This window comes from Rhinolophus sinicus, linkage group LG02, assembly GCF_036562045.2.
Source record: "Rhinolophus sinicus isolate RSC01 linkage group LG02, ASM3656204v1, whole genome shotgun sequence".
NCBI classification, from domain to species: Eukaryota; Metazoa; Chordata; class Mammalia; order Chiroptera; family Rhinolophidae; genus Rhinolophus; species Rhinolophus sinicus.
The window spans coordinates 83,121,392-83,141,378 of NC_133752.1; the positions used below are offsets into that span (position 1 = coordinate 83,121,392).

At 38.4% G+C, this 19,987-nt stretch overlaps 1 protein-coding gene across 2 annotated transcripts in view; it reads left to right on the forward strand.

Moving 5' to 3' along the window:
- NRP1 (neuropilin 1) overlaps positions 1-19,987 on the forward strand; it is a 134,127-nt gene that overhangs the window by 58,369 nt on the left and 55,771 nt on the right. For both annotated transcript variants that reach the window (XM_019741705.2, XM_019741706.2), the window contains exons 5-7: positions 3,357-3,584; positions 9,545-9,700; positions 11,738-11,904. In XM_019741705.2, the coding sequence (XP_019597264.2) occupies positions 3,357-3,584; positions 9,545-9,700; positions 11,738-11,904 (551 nt within the window). The remainder of the gene's footprint in view (positions 1-3,356; positions 3,585-9,544; positions 9,701-11,737; positions 11,905-19,987) is intronic.

Here is a 19,987-nt window from a genome sequence, read left to right on the forward strand (position 1 = left end):
ACAGTAATATCAAGTTTTCTTAGAACACATAAATTATACTAATCATAGATGAACCAATAAGTTAATCTTTCACCTGTGACCTTGAGGTTTTCTGGCAACAGATTATAGTTCTAAGGAAGATTTAGGCCATTTCTGCGTCCCTAGGGCTACATTTCTAAAGGAACATCTTTGCCTGACAGTCAGCAAGTCCTGTCCCCACCTCTTCCCATGCTTCCTGGGGCCATCCTGGCATCCCAATTCTCTCCACAGGTACCCCATGTTTCCCTGCTACACGTCTCTTCTCAGATGCTGAAACCTTGGGCTACCAGCCCTAACATGAGTCCTGTTCACCTGAAGAAATGTCTCTAGGAAACACAAATCCTCCCATGTATCATGCTTCCTGTTCATCCCTTGGCCTGGGTCATCCAGGCCCAAATGTGGAAAGAAGCTGTAATCGTTTTCTGTGGGTCTCAGAGCAGGGAAGGGACACATTTATTGAGAGCAGGTTTGGTCACTTCATGCATTGTTTGACTAAAAATCTGTATGTTTAATAATAATTCCAAAGAGAGTATCTTAGCTATTGTTATTATTGTGATTAACAAAGAAATGTGTCACTCATAACTACACAAAGTACTCTCAGTCTTACAGATAATGACAAGAGCATGGTGCTTGCTGGCTCCAATGCTGGCTGGGTGTGCACCTCTCACACCACCAGCTCATTTGCTCCTGGGCACATGGAGCTGTTTCCCTCTCTCCTATTCCTGGCTTGTATACTCACTATAGAATTCCCTAACCCACTCCTGCCACAGTCCTTTCTGGGGACGTGTCTGCTCAACTGTGGCAAATTTATGCAACAGTGAATAAGGAAACTACTAAAATAAATTTTGATGCATGCTGGAGAAGGTGGGAAATTGCAGAATTTTTAAGTTTGAAGGGATGTTTTTTGTTTTGTTTTGTTTTTCAAATCCCAAAGTCAACCTTCCATTTGCTATGCCCAGCATCTGAGGACCTGAAAGGTTAGGAGGCAATCTGAGGTTACATAGCAGGTTAGTGGTAAAGGCAGGACTGGAGCTCAGATGTTCTGGTGTTCAATCCAGTTCTCTTCCATCACCACATGAGATTTCCCAGCTTTTGTCAAATACCTTGGAAAACCTGAGCTAGCTTCCAAAGGTATCTGACAGGACAAGGACACAGAGAAAGCACTGAAGTTTATTTGAAAGTATGTTCTTAACTCCTGTCATTTCTTTCTTTCATTAAATCTTAATCTCACCTGAACAGTTTTATCTAAGGAAAAAATATTGGTAACTGCACTAAACACTGCTGTTTGCTTTGCCTTACAAGGGCCTAGCGAAAATATTATTTATTTTGCCCCAAGGAGAAGGTTGGAGGTCTCTAGGGTCACTACATACATATTGGAATCAAAATTCTAAAGGGTTCTCAATATTACATATATGCATGTGTGTATATATATATATATATATATATATATACACACACATATATATATATATGAGAGAGAGAGAGAAATGTATACATATTTAAGAAAGGAAAAAACTGTATTAAAATTGTAATACTCAATATATACTGATAACAAAAGATGAATACAAGTCACGTCTGACTTCTGCAATTACAAGAGGTGCTCAAAATGGTTACCATCAGCATAATTTTAAAACAGTTTTTCCTTTCTTAAAATGTGTATACATTTTGGGCACCCTCTGTGTAGATAGATAGATAGATAGATAGATAGATACTTTGTGAAATAAAGACTTAAACTGGCATAGTCACTGTCATCTCAGAAACCACCAAATAACTTAGAAACAGATTATAAACTGTATTTCATAATTATTTTACCTGGAACTGACATTCCAAAATGCCACATATTCATAACTTTTCAGCCAGAATCAAATAGATAAGCATTTGAGGCCATCACGGTAAAGTGTGACCCACATCGAGAAGGCTTTGAGAGGTATTTTAAACTCAGCCCTCTACAGACCAAGTAGCTTGTGCCCATCTAATCAGTATCACTCTTCTGTGCCATAGAAATCTAATATGTGCATGGGGAGAAAGAGATTGATTTGTTTTCTCAATAGGCTGCCAGACGCACTAAATTCAACCTACTAACCTTAGCCACTAAAACTAGAATTCAGCTCGTTAAATGTAATCTGTCTTGATGCCTAATATGTTACCTCTAGTACTTGTACTTTGGGAGAATGTTTAGTTAACCATTATCTCAACACACCTCGTGTTTTAGAGTTGAATCCTTGCATGCCATCATAGGGTGCCATCAGTGAGACATTGGCCCGGGAAAAGAATGGTTGAATTAGACATCTTCAGATTGGATCCTGAGATTTAAAAGGGTCAAATCATCTGATTCATGGCAGTGGTGGTAGTGATAAGGGGTAGGGTTGATATGCTCGCATCAGTATATGTGATGGGCAGTTTTTCAACTGTGTGGTGAATACCACCCTATTCGGTGCTGGATGCCATCAATTGAAATTGTGTTCATTCACACAGTCAAAGGTCAACTTGCAATATACGTATGTATACGTTTCACCAGTTTAAATTATAAATCACCATAATTTGAAAAGTCTTGATAACCCTGAATAGTCATTAAAATCACACATTGTAAATATGTGCATTACATGCACACACATATATATTAACAAATAATTTTAGAATGGCAGAAAGTACTGTGTCTGATACTCTGGGAAGGTTAGGATGTCAACATTGATATCAGGTGACTTCTAACAACACAGCCTATAATCACAGTTTATCGTGCCCTCACTAGCAGCCACACTTTACCGGCACACCTGTGTCAACACCACTCAGAATGAGTCACTCACCCTGGGTACATGTACGAATTACCTTTCACATTTAGTTTGTCAAAGAGGCAGAGGTCACATCTGGCAAAGTTACTGAGTCACTGGTGTAGGAATCTGAAACCCAAACTCTCTCCATCGAATTCTCCCCCTTGCCTCTGTAAATGTTCTATTTCACCAATAAAGGGCTTGTCAGCCTCAAGATTTAAGGATTTAAGCTTGAAGGGGCTATAATTATTTCTCTAGGGCTCTGTCAAGATTTCTGTAGCTTACTCATTCATTGTTCCCACATGATTTCATATTTGTCATTTTTTTTCTCTGCAAAAGCAGAAGTTTTTAAATTGTTCCACACAAATGGAAAACTAAGGTGAACACAATAAATCTGAACTTGACTTTCCATACCTGGCACTACCATGAAAAGGTTGAGTAATGGGTGGTCAGGACAGTGATTATAATGGTGGGCTTTTATCAGAAAGATACTCTTTCTTTTCCCAGGTTATTTCTTGGTGTAGTCATTTAAAGGGATTTTGACTGCTCCTTTTTCTCTTTTACTCACAGGTCCTGAGTGTTCCCAGAACTACACAACCCCCAATGGAGTGATAAAGTCCCCCGGATTCCCTGAAAAATATCCCAACAGCCTTGAATGCACTTATATTATCTTTGCACCAAAGATGTCAGAGATTATCCTGGAATTTGAAAGCTTTGACCTGGAGCCTGACTCCAATCCTCCAGGGGGGATGTTCTGTCGCTATGACCGCCTGGAAATCTGGGATGGATTCCCCGATGGTAAGAAGGGCAGGAAGTGTCCCCGAAAGGGAAGAACCTGGAGGTGGGGCACTGGGATCCTTTCACACGTGTCATGATACATGCATCATTTTTTAAAAAATAGTTCAAAAGGAGTAAGAAAAACAAAGCAAAATGGTAACTCTCTTTATTCTCATTTAGAGAAGCGATGAAATATTTGAGCTCAAACTGCCTTAGTAATTATCTAGTCCAATTCCTTCATTTTATAGATAAGAAAACTGAGTCCATGAATGATTATGCACGCTCTCATAGCTGTATGTGTGTGTGTGTGTGTGTGTGTGTGTGTGTGTGTGTGTGTGTGATATAATTGGGACCAACACATAGTTTTCCTGACTGAAGAATTTTGTTCATTTCATTGACCTGCCCCACTGGTCATTAATTCATAGACTGTCAGAGGAGATCTTAAGAGGGCAGTTAAATCAACCCACTACTTTTACAAATGCAGAGATTAAGGACCAGAGACATTAAGTACCTGAAAAAAGGGTAAAATAAGCATCCATTTTGCCACCAAAATATTTAGAAGTTTAGAAGAGGGATGAGAATGTTTGAACATTTCTAATTTAGACAGATTCCTTGTCTGTTCTCAAGGGAATTCTTATCTTTGGCAACTTGAACCACCTTAACACATCTTTTACATTTATTATTCCTAACATCTAAATTTATTATACATTTTAAAAATATTTATCGAGCACCAGCCATGTCCCAGGCACTTGGTAAATAAAACAATCAAAGATGGCTGCCCTAGTGGAATTTCCATTCTGAGGGGGAATGAGACAATAAACAAGGCATATTACAAATAAATGAATTATGTGCATGGGATGTTAGAAGGTGAGAAGTGCTATAAACAAAAAAAAAGTAAAGGTAAAGTAAAGTAAAGTGCTAGGGTTAGAGGAGAGGGATGTGTGGGTTAATTTTTAAACAGGCTGGTCAGTCAGGCTAGGCCTTATAAAGAAAGTGACATTTGAGCTAAGATTTGAAGGGGGTGGGGGAGGTAGTCATGTGGACAGCTAAATGAAAGTTTTCCATTTCAATCTTTGTGAATTAGAAGGTGAATGGCAAAAATACACACCCAAATTCTGAACAGAGGGAGATAATATCAAATAATTTGTTGCAGCTGCATTGCTTGTCTTGTGTTTAGTCTGGTTTAATATTAAGATTTCTCTAGAGAACACTACACAGATCGGAAAGGGCAGCTTGGGAGTTCTTACAAATCCTGCAGCTAGAGATGTATAACCATCTATAAAATAAAGTCAGATATTATTATCAAGTTGGAGGAAACGGTATTTAAATAAATTGTAAACGGAGAGGAAGCATGATGTGAAAGAGATTGCCTTTGTCTTTGAAATAACATTAACATTACCAGTGTGATTTAATATAGATACTTTTCTAAATAGTAAACAACATTGGAGAAAAACTGGGCTTAGAGAAAGCTTATATTGTCATTGTAATAAATGGGTTAACATTAGTTTAGTTGCTTCTTTGCTCTCTTACCACATAAATAGGGTTATGATTATCTTAAGGAAACTCCTTCATTAAGTAATGAGATTTGCCCAAACAGAGTACTGATTGATTTCCAAATATTCAATCCAATAATTAGGAAAACAATATTATAATAGTATTGTAATAATAGCTGGAACATTTAATAATGGGTTTATTTGTTCACACCCCAAATGTTCGGCCTTCCTTTCTAGAACTTACATTTAAATTGACATCTGAAAAGGAGGTCCAATCAACTAACTTATTTAGAATACTTTCAGAAAGAAGCACATTATTATTAGTGTCAAGGGTTTTTCAAAGTAGTAATTTTCTGGCTTTGGAAAATCACTGAGTTGAAGCAAGGAACAATTAACAGTAAGAGTTATCAGCCTTGCAATTCACCCATGTTTTAAACTATGGTGTGTTTCACTTAATCCCAGAGAAAACTGACTTTGGAATGTGAAAATTTTGTTTGTATATTTGTTAATATGTACCTGGCCTTGTCCAGTCTATGCCAGCCTAGCAGCTCTCTCTTTTTTAGGCAAAACAAGAGACTGGAGGCTCCTGGGTTTGTCAGTGGCACTAGAAACATTTTTGTCTTAGGAGTTCAACACATACAGTTCCTCTGCCAGCAAAATTACATTTAGTCTTTGATATCCTTTCCAAAAACAACAACCAGAAGGCGCTGAAGGCTTTTAACCATCAAGTGATTTTATGTTGCATTTTATCATAAACATTAAATTAGATGTCTAAGTAATTGAAAGCTACCCATTGATTCAGATTGACTTTGAAGAAAAGCAGTTTACTCCAAAACTGGAAATCCGAGGCATACATGTTGTGAATCACACATCTCCCTCTATCACACTCTTTGAAGCTCTACGGATTCACAAGTAGCAACTCTGAAGTAATTGGGGAAGTTTACACATGGTTTGAGAGCCATGAGCTAAGCACGCTACCTGGTAGATGCCACAAATGCTTGTGCTGAATTATGGAGCCAAGCATGAATGCTTAGCTCACACCACAGGGGTGCACATGAAGTCTGCCCCTTCAAGGCCAGGGGACAGAGCTGGCACTGTGGTCGTTACCTACTTTCCAAACATTATCAATGATTTTGGGAATAAGTTACATAAAAGCTAGATTGAGTTCTGTTTTCTTTTATTTACTTTTATATTAAAATTAACCTACTAAACTATAGATATAAAATATAAATGATGTAAATATAAGCATCCCAAAATATAAATGATATAAACATGCAAATTTTTTTTCGGGGGAGAAATTGCAAAGTCCATATATTCTCCACCAAAAGGTTTATTATTAATGACGATACATGGCCTATCTTGTACCCTTTTGAAATGATTCCCTTATTTTTATGTATTCAAAAATACCTAATTTTAAAAGTACCTCTTTATAGTAGATCACTGCCCCTTTTTTTTCACATGAAAAGGTAGCAGAAAGCCAAATTGTCTGATTCTGAGGTAAAGTTGTAATTATTGGAGAGATTAATGGAAAATACAAAGAATGGGGTATTGCTATTCCCAGTTGTAGGTATATCTTTTAAACCACATAAATACTATATTGGCTTTACACCTGAGAAGATGTGATATTTCTAGGCCTACTTTCCCCTCAAGAGGTAACTTAGAACATGTTACTTGCTTAAATTCTTTAATAATTCAATTTTTGAATTGTACTTCTGTTTTTATGACTGTTTTCATTGCTCTCCCTGGCCTCTTGCTCCATACGAATGGAAGTAAGAAATCCAGTCGTTATGTTCCTGTAAATACACAAATGAGCACACACCCAAGATGGACAAGAGTATTTCGTCTGCTCTCCCTCAGATCAATATTGCATTAGCTTGCTAGGCTAAGGTCTCGCTGTTGTTCAAGAAAATTCAATACTTCTTTGTATTATAGTCGAAAAAGCCTTTCACTCTCATATCTTAAGGGCTCCTAGAGAGAGTCGCACACTGCTATCCTGGGGCAATGTTCTAAAAGACAGACAGCAGATTTACGCAGCATGTCTTACACATTATAAACCAGTGAGTCATGGAGACTCTAAATTATGAGTCTGCACTAGACAAGTTCTCTTCTGTTTCCTCTTTCAAACAGACACCACCCCCACTGTCCCCAGAGGAATTGGGTGACAGTGGAGGGGGAGGATCAGCAGCCAGAGCAGAAGGGGGTGACTGCAGCTTCCCTTGTGCCCTTGTATTCTTGGCAAGGTCAGTGGCCGTGGTGCTCACATAACGACCCCAAGGATTAGGGCTGTAAAAGTTTGCCCACAAACTAGAGAAAAAGAAAGTTATGCAGCCACAATAATGGAATTTGAATGAGAGAGTATGAATGGACTCTAAGCCTACCATTAAGACTGAATGAAGACTTTAAATGGGATTCTTTTTGAGGAAAGAAAACATCTGAGTTTATGGCTCTAACAAGATATTTTCACGCATATGTTATGGGCAACTTTGCATTCCATAGTGAAGAAAGAAAGGATTGGATTACCCGTATGGTAGGGCCACGTTCAGAATGAGGAAAATCTGTCAAAAACTAATACTTGTTGTAGAAGAGTCTGAAGCCAGGATTAAAGCTGGAAAAAAAAAAAAAAAAAAACAGCAAGAGTTTCATCTTCTGAGATGCTTTCTACTGCCATCTGGGAAGCCTAACATAAAACATAACAAAATATTCCTCCCATAATGCAAAGCCACTGTCCATGGCCACGTGATGCCCTGTAGATAATCTGTATCAATTCCCCTAAATGGATCAGCCTCTTTGTTTTCTTCATAGTAAAGCAATCTATACACATAAAATGTTTGGTTCCCAGAGAGTGAGCGGTTACAGTAGAGAGAAAACTCCTTGAATTCAGTCAAACCAATTACATTAAGTGCATGGAGAAGTTACCAGATATTCAAGGTTCCCATTTTGCACTAACTCAGATATGTAAACCTCTTGGGGTGAGGTGTTTTTTCGTTTGTTTGTCTGGTTGATTTTTGTTTTGTTTTTAAGAAGGTTGGCCAAGAGCTGACAGCCTGTTAGCCAAGGGTCTAAGCACTCTAAAAAGCAGAGTGCTCCAATTAGCTGCCAACTAGGAACTCAGCTGGTGTATGGGGCGTCAGGGAGATCAGTTGTTGTGGGGTTCACTTTTTCAACCACACTAGCTTCTCCTAGCCCTCTTCCGCTGCCTTCTGTATCCAAGCTGCACACACAGGCCTTGGAACACCACTCCCTGTTGAAGGCCCATCCTGCCAGGGATAGGTCCACTTACTGTTCTTTCTTGAACAAAGCAATAACTCTTAGCTGAAATGCACAGAACCATGGATTTCTTGGAGGAGAAAACGGTCCACACCAGATTGTCCTTCTAAGCCCAACCGTCTGGTATGGTTTTACCATATGTGCAATGAAAAAAATCTAGAGAAAAGGGACTTTTTTTTTTGTTTGGGTTTGTTTTGTTTTGCTGCTGATCTGGACAGGGAAATGGAAAGATGCTTCAAGCCCAGAGGGCTTGAGCACCATCCATAAGACAACTTACAATTGCTAATTGCCAAGGTTTGTCTAAAAGCTCTTCAACAAGAGGGTGGCCAGTTTAAGTCAAATACAGTTTAACTTTCTCACAAATCAGTTGGCGTTCCCAAAGTTTTGCTGCCTCAGGTGCTATTTTTTTTTTTTTTTTTTTTTGCCTGGGTGCACAAATGGCTGCTTTGGGTCACCTCTTGGCAATTGGAGATCAGTGCAATGCAGTCACCTCTCTTAGGGTTGGGAGAGAAAAAACTGGGACAGAAGTCAGAAAGATGTATTTTCCTTTCATTTTGATTATAACTTGCTATTACGCATAAATTATTGGTATCTATAGTTTCTAAATTTTTAAACTGTTACAATTATTAATTAGTCTTCAGATTAAGCCCTGAGTAGGACTTGATTTATCCTAGTCAGTGATTTTTGTCACAATAAGGCTCCAGGACTAAAAGATGGAACGAGGAAGGAAATCAGGGTACACAGTGCTGGATCAGACCCTTGGTACTGCCCTGGTTCCAGACAAATCCCCAGGATCTCCTGCTAGGGTGGGTAAGTGAGGACAGGCAACTCCAAGAGACCTCACTGACCAGCCTAGCTGGGGTTGTTCAGCGCTGGACAGTGTGTGCAGTCTGGTCCTGGAGATTAATGCCAAAGTGGCACTTGACAGCCCAAATCTCATTCTTTGCAATTGAAGTAAATATTTAGATTCTGTTCCTGAAAACAATCCTGCTCCCTAGGGAATGTGGTTATGTCTGTTATTGCCCTTCTGAGAACACTTGGAAATCCTCTCCACAAACCTGATCCAATATGTTCACTGCAAAGCAATTAGCCAGGGTAGACTTGCTTTGGGTAGGAAATCACTTCTGGGTTCCATTGGGACCCGTGTTTGCAAATGGTTATTCTTGCATCTGCTGTAGAAGAAAAGACATTTTAATGTTCTCTGCATTTCTCTCTTTCCAGTTGGCCCTCACATTGGGCGTTACTGCGGACAGAAAACACCAGGTCGAATTCGTTCCTCATCCGGCATTCTATCCATGGTTTTTTACACTGACAGTGCCATAGCAAAAGAAGGCTTTTCAGCAAACTACAGTGTCCTGCAGAGCAGCATCTCAGAAGGTCAGTGTTTATTGTCTTGCAAAGCTCCGTGGTAAATACTCCTTGTTCTTCTTCTTCACACACCTGCGGCCACATGAAACACTAAAGAAATGGTTTTTGAGTTGGAGTGCCAAGTGTTTGTTTTTCTCTTTTACATGGATTTTACAAATATCAATAGAAAGAACTATCTTGTCTGCTTTCTTAGTAAAATTGTGGATAAAAAGGCTACTTGTGAGCCTCTGAAATTATGGAAGAAAGAGGGGAAATGGAAAAAAGAAGTGCCTAGAAACAATGAAATATGCCAGGCCACCTACCTGGCATCCTCAAATGTGTATTGGACTGAGAGTCATGAAAGGACGGGCATCAGTCACATCAATCATGGATGAGAAGAAAAAAATCTGTGGTAGTTCACTTTCAGGGACAGTGTGTGGTAGTTTGGTTTGTGAAGAACCTGGTGGAAGCCATCTTGTTTTTCTTTCTTACGTGAATATTCTTAAGGGAATATTTCTTAAGTGAATATTCAAGTAAAAGAAGCATGTTTTAATTTGTTATACTTTGCATTAAAAAAAGAGAATATGTTTCTATATCCTATTACAATACTCAACTAATTCAGCCCTTCCTCAAAGTTTATGTGGTCTCCAGCTCCTTTAAGGAAGGGCCCAAGAGGAAAAAAAATGAAAAACAATGAATAAACTGTGTATTTCATCTAGCTGCTGGGTTGTAAAGTAACATAAGGAGAAGATGGGGTGTTTAGAGACCTGTTCTACACATAGGTTCCTTATCTTTTCTACTAGATCTTACTGGCAACAAAAAATGTCAATTAAGTTTCAAAAACGTATTTGTACTTATTTGATTAATTCATGTATTTTTGTGCCTATAAATATTTTGTTATATTACAAATAACAAACCTAACATTAAAAGTAGGAAACAAGTGAATGAAAAACTTTTATGCTATAAAACCGTACCTATTATCATAGAAAATTCAGAAAATGTAAAATTTTGGTTAGTTGAGATTTTTTTCACTTCACTACTTTGGACTCACATTTTCCTAAAATTGATTGATTTCCCAATATCATATTTGATATCAATTTCATATTTCATTGTTTCACTGAATATATGAGATCTAATGGAATACATGGTCATCATCGTGAGCATTATTTTTTTATATTGTAAAACTGTGGTGCTCTTTGGGACCAGATGATATTGCAGTTTACCCTGATGGATACTTTTGTGTTTTAATAAATTAATGATGCTAATAACAATGACCAGGCCAGGGGCAGCGGGGCATGAGAACAAAGGGAGTCAGGGAGAGGTGGCTGGGGTACCAATTGCAAGGAATCTGAAAGACAGAGAGTTAAGTTCTAGTGTCCACTGAATATGGATTATCAATGGACAGAGAGTCTTTTTCACTTTCATTAGATATTGGAGGAATGTATTCAATAGTAAAATTTTATCGAAACACAATTTTTGGTGTGTACTCATATGACATATCTATATACATTCAACTTTGAAAATAAATCAGAATTTTTATTATTTCTTAATAAATTTCTAATAGTTTTTCTGTCAACCTAGGTCCAGTTGGGAAAATAATTAATCACTATGATATTTTCACAGCCTTGCTTTTAAAAATTATTGCCATGAACCTAAGTGTCCATCGATAGATGGATGAATAAAGAAAATGTGATACATATATACAATGGAATATTACTCAGCCATAAAAAAGAATGAAATCTTACCATATGTGACAAATGGGTGGACCTAGAGGGTATTGTGCTGAGTGGAATCAGTCAGACAGAGAAAGATAAATACCGTATTACTTCACTTATATGTGGAATCTAAAACACAAATGAACAAACAAAACAGAAACAAAAGTTATTGCCATGAAAATGCATGTATCAGTGCCACATTCCAATAAGCCCCTTGCTGTCATCTTTTGTAAAACTGTGTGTGAACAAAAAAAAAAAAATGACCATTTTAGTCTGCCAGATTGAAAAAAGAAATATGCATCTTGGGTTTCCTATGTTTTGATGATTTGGGGCCACTTTTTTTTCCCTTCAGATTTCAAATGTATGGAAGCTCTGGGCATGGAATCAGGAGAGATTCATTCTGACCAAATCACAGCTTCTTCCCAGTATAGCACTAACTGGTCTTCAGAACGCTCCCGCCTGAATTACCCTGAGAATGGGTGGACTCCTGGAGAAGATTCCTACAGAGAGTGGATACAGGTATGTCGCATACGACCTGGCACATTTAGGGTTGAAGAACATTGTGGTTATCTACAAAGGTTGTTGAAAAAAAGCAGTGCCGTGCCAAATGCTTTCAGATGAGAAAAGAAGGACAATGGATACCAAGCATAATCGCTCTGTAGCATCATCATGTCACAATGGTACACCATTAGAGAAAAGCAGGCCCGGATGACATCCCTGAAAATCCATTTATCTTCTCAGATACTTATATACTACTCTTCACAGAATTTGAGCACAGATGTCTCACTTCGGTAACACTGAAAGGTCTGATTTTTCCCAACAACTACACATTTTTTATTGATACGCTTCCTACTTCAACAGATGTTTACTTCCTTGATGAAATATATTAGCCTTATCTGTAGACTTACACGAAATAAGTGTTTCCAAGTATGTACATAGTTCTGTGTGCTTGTTTGTTTGTTTGTTTGTTCAGGTGGAAGAAGGGAAGGAAGGGATTGAGGTTTACTTTTCCATATAGCTCAATATAGCACATGCCCAGGGGGTGGTTTATTTGAGGGCACTGATCTCTATGGATTACTTATACAGGTATATGTACGAAATGTACATGTTTGTATTCTTCTTAGTAAAATTGTTTCTGCTTTCTTCACTTTGCTCTGACCTTCCCTTCTCTGTCATAACCCTTACATTCCCCACAGACCCTCCTCTCCCCAGCTGTACCCACCGCCCCTCGCTCATCTCTGGACTTATTCCTAGCACCACTCCCAATCCTAAACTTGCCCAACCTTGATGTCTGGATACTCCCACCCAAGGCCTGATGCTCGAATTCTTGACTTTTTCACCCGTTGTCAAATACATATGTGGCTGAGTGGGTTAAATTGTGAGCAAATTATACAAAGTTATTTGCTGAAGGATCCAGGCTTCCTTTGCAAGAGAGTAGGCAGAGACCATCTTACATTTATTGCTAGATATATAAAAATGACTAATTCCCAGAGAGAGTTTCTAAGCAAGAAAAAACCAGGATGATTAATCCCCTACTTTCCACATCTATTGCTGTTTCAGTCTTTTGAGCACAAATACCAGATTTTGTTTTACTTTGGAAAGGTCAATATTAGTTTAACATACACTTAAAATGAAATGGCCTATTACAGGAGACTGAACTCATGCTAACCTCTAAGTAAGTGAGAAATGTATAGAGGGTGAGAAAAGATGAGACTTTTACCTTGGGACTGCTGAATCCAGCTCTAGATTAAGTCAGAAATGAAATGAATTTGCCTATGTCAAAATAGCTCCTTCCACATCTCCAAACCAACAAGCAGTTCTGTGTGATTGACAGACATGCCTCTGGAGGAAAGCTTACATTTTGCAGTCCTAAGCGTGTTTGCATGGTAATGTAGTCCTATTCTTGGTAATGTGGAGAGGCGCTCAGTAATTTAGGGACAGTGGTCTTGCAAGAGGTCTGAAACTGCAACTGTAGCAATTCTTCTGTGAAAGGCAATTCTATTTTAGTAGAAACATGGAGACAAAAAGGGGCTCTCACAAAGCATTTGTCAACAGGACAGGATTTACATCGTTCTCAGGAGTTAGGCACAGTTTGAGATTGCCCCAGAAGAAAAAAATCTCAAATGTTCCAACTCTTCCCATCAAAACATGGTCAAGAGAAGCAAAGTAACCAAAACCAGAAGGGATTTTTTTCTTGTCCATGCTACCTTCCATCTCTGGTGGTCTGGGGATCTGTTCCACGTCTTCTCACACCAGGAGCCACATAGAGAGTGGCTATCATCTGACACATTGCCTGTCACCAAGGCCGAGGGAGAAAGGGTGGCAGAGCATAGGGCTCTGGGGTTCCCTAGAAAAGAGCACTTCCACTCACATTTTATTGCCAAAGCACATCCCACAACTACACTAAGCATCCGAGTGGCAGCAATTCAACATGTGCTAGAGGGCAGAGAGCTAGAAATAGTTGGTGAATTGCATGAATGACAATTGTGCCATTCATTGAATAGTTACCATTTAGTGAGCGCTGACTATGCAACCTGACCTCTGCTAAGTACTTGACATACTTTTATTTCATTCTCACAGCAATCCTGTGAACACGGTACAATTATCTTCATCTTAAAAATGAGGACACTGAGGTTCAGAGAGATTAGTGACCGGCCTTGGAAGCAAGGTCCATGGGACTCCAACACCTGCTTCTTTACACTGTAGTATGCTCCATCTTTATCATTCATTGCCATCCCTATAAATTCAGGTGTATCTGGTGAAGCACCACTCACCTCCCTTTATCCTTTTCCTCCTGCTGAGAAGGCTCACACCAAGATGAGTTCGGTACTTACTGCTTCGAACCCTAAAATGCAGGGCCCTTGCTCCTGCATCCTTCTAGAAGATAAATGTCAGAGAAGCTTAGCGTCAGTTCACCTTGAAGTAAAATCATCTTTTTCTCCTTCGGGAGCTCGTGGGCTCATTTACATACTTGTTGTGTCTGTGTACACGGTAAGAGCACCTAACATCTACCTATCACCTCATTATGAGTAATTTCATGTGTTTCCAGCTTTTCTGAAACTACTTAGAAGTGGTTAGCTCCTTGTTTTCATTGGATAGACACTTTACACATTAACCAACAAGTACAGCATAATTGGACTGAGGGCAAGAGGGACATACCTGCAATCACAGGGACGTTAGCTCACGTACATTTCTGTTTCTATGCACATCAGTATGCAGATGGCATTTGTTTTCTTTTTCAGCTTTTTCACATTTTGCATCAAATACATCCCACAAACATGTTGCTGTAGCAACAAGGGCAAACAGTTGCATGTGTTAAGGCAATATTGTAAGCTGACTTTCCTTCAAGACAGGAACAGTCTTCGGTTCCCATTGTTTTCTCTAGGAAATTACTGAGTGACATAAAAAAACAATGCACCATTAACCGTCCATATGAACATCCACATTGGTGCTTCCTGTGAGATCTGTAGTCTGCCAGAAAGCTTAAAAACAAGAGGTAGTTTAGTGAGAAGGAACACGAAGGGAAGTCCCAACTTGGAGGTCTGCACATGGTCATATCCTGTTCAAAAGGCCACTTCATATCCTGAGCAGCTAAAATCTCTTAATTGTAAATGGCAGAGTTAATTACACCATGCAGTTTGCCCATTTTTTTTTCCAGAGAATTCCATTCTGTTCTGTGTCCTAGAGCTGCTTATCTTATTACTAATTTAATCTTTTCTTGCTTTTGTTTCTGGTTAAGCAATCAAGAACTCAAAGTAGAGGCTCAGGAGATCATCAGCGGTGCTATAAAAAAATATTAATTTTCAAGGATATCATTAGAGCCCAAGACATTAACCTCATTGAAACTGACTTTCTTTTCCTATAAAATTAAGGTAATATCGCCTTCGCCATTCAGGCTGTAGCAGTCTATGATACTGTGAATCTCAGAGAAACATAGTCTCAGTTTTTTCTTTTCATCTCTGCAAACTAAGTGCACAGCAAACGTGTCTGTTCAGGAGACATGTTCTCATAGATCTAAGTGCAGCCATTCACACACAAAGCAGAATTTAATTCGTTAATTATTTCAATGTTTTATTAATGATAGTGTTCACCACACTGTAAACAGATTTATCCTTCTAGCTTTAATTAAAGCTCTTGGGAGTGCTTTCCTCAAAACAACTGTGACTTTTCCCTGATTAAAATGCCAGGAGACAAGAAGGGAAAAAAAAAAAAGGCAAGAGACATAATGCCTGGATGGGCTATGAGTTTTGTTAATCCAAAAAAATAAAAATGGCACTAGGGACTAATCGATTACCACACACTCAGGCCTGTTCACTCACCATAGTGTCAAAGGAGGTAGGTGCTCTCACTAAAGTTCAACATGTGGAACTGGTCAAATCCAAGAGGCCTTTAGGTTACTTGGCAGATTTTCCAATTAATTGTAAAGCATGTTCCGACAACAAAACCTTATTTTTATAGCACTTTTTCTTTTTAAAAGCACCTTTTCATACACATCCCTTTTTGGTCTTAGAACATAAGTTAAATAGACCAGAGATTTCTATTTGCATCTTCAAGTGAGAAAACTGATGCTCAGAGAGATTCAGAGGTTCACAGAATCCCAACTTGGGGAAAAGATGCAACTTGTGGGAAAAAGCAGTCTTACACAATTAAAGTGGACATCCTTTCGCAGACGTGGGAGTGGCGTCAGTAGGCACTGAGAAATCTGGATGGCAGACAGCAGCTGGTGAATTACCACCTCCGGTCAGTCTGACACAGGCCCAGGGTGCAACTGGCATTAGGCCATTCGAATTGTAAGGTTTTTTTTTACCTCATGCTCTATCATGTGAGATACTCTCTAAGCTGTGCAGGTACTCTCATGCAAACTATACGGAGAAAAGCGTCAAAGCCTGGTGAGGTCTTCAAGCCTCTTGGATCACAGAGAAGACTGTCATTCAAATAGCCATGTTCCTAACCCCCAGCCCCAGGGTCTTTCCATTAGTCCACGAGGTCTTCTGAGGTTGTCTACCCACAGGCTCTCCCAACATTCATCTGGGCTGTGAGTTGTTGCTACCAACAACTTGCAAAGTGGCTCTGTCGTGATTCAGAAATTGAATTGTCAGTTACAACTTGCTGAGAATGGAGACAAAAGATCATTTAAAGGCATAGATTTGATTTCAGGAACTAAGAAGGGACTACCCAGATGTCCTTTAAATGCCAAATGGAAGGAAATAATGCATGAATTCTTGGAAATACTCCCTCTGATACACAGTATTCCATGTGTTTAGCAAATTTTAGGTGGGAGAACTGAGTGCTGCTTATTCAATTAGAAGTATTTGCTATTTGAAATCTTTGTTTTTCTCTTTAAAGTGAGTTGCCTCTTAAAATTGGAAGAGGAAATTGAAGTAATTTATCTTAAAGCTTTAGAATGTCATTTATTTTAACAAGTTCCATATATAATTTTCTTTCCTTCTAAACTTTATGGACAAATATTTTGTTCTCTTACATTAATGTGCTGAGTGTGGAACAGGTATCTCCTATGAAATAGCTTTCGACTTTTCATACAATTGGTAGTTTCTAGCAGTTGTATAATCTATAATGCTGTATTGAAAATTGGTTCCACCTGCTAAATTGACTAATCCAGAACATATATTGAGCCATATTATCCTGATTGTAAACTCTCCTTATTAACCAGACACTGTAGTGTGTGCATTATTTCATTCAAGCATTAGTAAATTGCTGAAAATGCAATTTTAAAAAAATGATGCTTTTAAATGTGTAACTAGAGAACTGACAAAAATAGCTCACTGGGTTACCCAAATGTGGAATGATGCCTGTAAAATATAATGTTGGGAAGTTTAGGAAAAATACAGCTGTTCAGTTGAATGTTTATTTCCCAGGTGTGCTGTGTGTGTGTGTGTGTGTGTCTATGTGCATGCTCATTACAACTAATACTAACATGTTATTTTAGCTAAAACATTGATCTGGAAGGGAGACGATGTGCTTTAAGAAAAGCTGCCCAGGGTGCACCTTTGGTCATCTTACTTTGATTCTGCATTGACTTCTACTTCCTGCATAATGTAAATGCTTTACATCCTACCTGTCATGCGGGGCGGCCTGCAGGGTCTCTGCTCCCACTCCCCACACAAGAACGCAGGATATGGTGAGGCCAAAAAGGAACACCCGTGGAGCCATAGGTAGAGGTGTCATACCACTATAGTCTCACTAGAGGCTGGATTCACACAACATGAGACCGGCTGTCCGCTTTTCTGCCAACTGATCAACTCTCCTCGACTCCCCTCGACTCCCCAACATAGCCACAGCAGTTATATTAGTGGCCAATGGCTCAATGGTTACAGCTGACGGCCCACTAGCCACAACTGACGGCCATCTACTACCCGAGCCAGCACCTTTCCACCTGAGGCTGAGAGCCTGGAAACTGCTCTCTGGGGCTATGTCCCCACACTACCCTTCTCACATCATAGTTTATTGTTCTATGACTAGCTTTCCACTCAGGAACTCTATGTTCCAAAAGTTACTATCTTTTGGGGAAATTTTCCTCATGCTTTCTCTGGTACTTTGGTTTTTCATATTATAGGAAGTCATTCAAAGGAAATCTATATAGGAAATGTATATAGGGACAGATTAAACTAAGAGGTTTTTTATCTTTTAAGGAGGATGTGATTTGGGGAAAACAGAATGTGCATGTGACATAATTATTTAGACACTTTTAACTGATTGTTTTCTCATATAGAGAATACCAAGATGATTTTAACCATTTTGATCAAGTTGACCACTTAATTCAGTTTTAAAAATCGGTCAAATGATTTTACTAATTAGTATTTCATGTCAACACATCTTAAAGAAAATGTATGACATTTAAAGAAACCTTTTAGATTTTTATGATAAAGCATCACTGGAAATACAATATTGAAAGAACCACAACTGTTTAGGTAGAATTATTCTTAAAAATAAATTAATTTGTATAGAATGCAAATTCCATTTTGATTTCTTGATGTTTTATGCCAGTGTCTATTTGGAGCCAACATTCATAGTTATATTCTAGAGACTTTTTTTTCTTTCTAGGATATCTCTAAGTGTAAGACTAAAAGCAGATATAAACATCACTTTTGTCTAAATTCCTTATTTTCATATGTCCAGAGATTAAATGATATGCAAGATCATATAGTGAGTTAATGACAAAACCTAGACTAATATCTTAGTGTCCTTTCCCCCAATTCTTTGCTGCTATTGAATTGCAACAAGATGTGGAAATTGATTTAGATCATTTTTTAAGATGGTGCATTTTTTAAGACCGAGCTAGCACATTTAAACCCCAGCATATTTCTACTTAGTTGTTGATTGGTAAATGATGTCTACTAAATTGCATAGTCACTGAAGAATATTTAACTTAAACAAATGATTGGACTATGTCTACAGTAGGGTTTTTCAGCCTTGACAACACTAACATTTTAGAGTAATTATTTGTTGAGCGGCTTGTCTTATGCATTGTAAAATGTCTAGCAGCATCCCTGGCCTACACCCTCTAGAAGCCAGTAACACACGCACACACACAGACACACACACACACACACCTCCATCATGACAACCAAAGATGTCTCCAGACATTGCCAAATATCTATATCCTAGTGGGGGTGAAATCACCCCCAAATGAAAACCAGGGGTGTAAAAGATACCCCAAATCCTAATTGAGTCATTTTTTAAGTATTCAGATTGGTCAGCATTTTGTAAGAAAAAGTCACTGGTGTTTGGGTGGTTTTTGTCCCTTTCAACCACTTATCACAGATATTATTTGAACAGAACTGTACTTCTTTTGTTTGCCAAAAATACAGATGCATCTGTTTACCTTATACAGGAAAATAGCCTCATAAACCTGCTCCATTATTTATCTTAAGGTTCACTATTTTTAGCTTTTAAAAGTGAACTGAAAAAAAAAGTGAACTGTTTTTAGCTAAATAAATACATGTGTTATTTTAGAATACTGCATGATTGCTGGGGTCTCAAAATGCACTGATAAGGATGGGATTAAGAAAAGGAAACACAAGGACAAAATTGCAAGTCATGTTGACAGGATTTAGGAAAAATGAGACTGAAATGAGCTACTCCACACCTGGACATCATGTGGCACTGACCCTTGCCTATTTCAGTTTTTTTGCAGTATGCAAATCAAAGGTGTTTTTTATTTTTAACTTCAAATATAATCAAGAGTAAGGAACTGTGTTTGAAAAGCCTGTCTATTCCTTATTAACTTATCTTTTCATGGGAAAAATACTATTAAGTTTCCAATTCTGTAACCTAAACAACAACACATTAAGAGCTATCAATTACCAACCAGTTTCATATCTGTGGACCAATAAGAAGGCAAGGTTGATGGTTTCACATCTGTTTTGGGTGAAAGGCTATTCCTGTCTGTGGTATTTAAAATTTAAAGAACTTCTGTTATTATACAATTGGGAATCCTCAGGGAGCAAAATGTTAATGAAATCCATAACATGCACAGATTTTATGATAGCAGTTTTAAGAAATTCCTTTGGTGGGGTTTGTTGATTTCTGTCCCGGCGGTAATAACTGTACCTCTACAGAGTGCATTAATGTACACATTTAG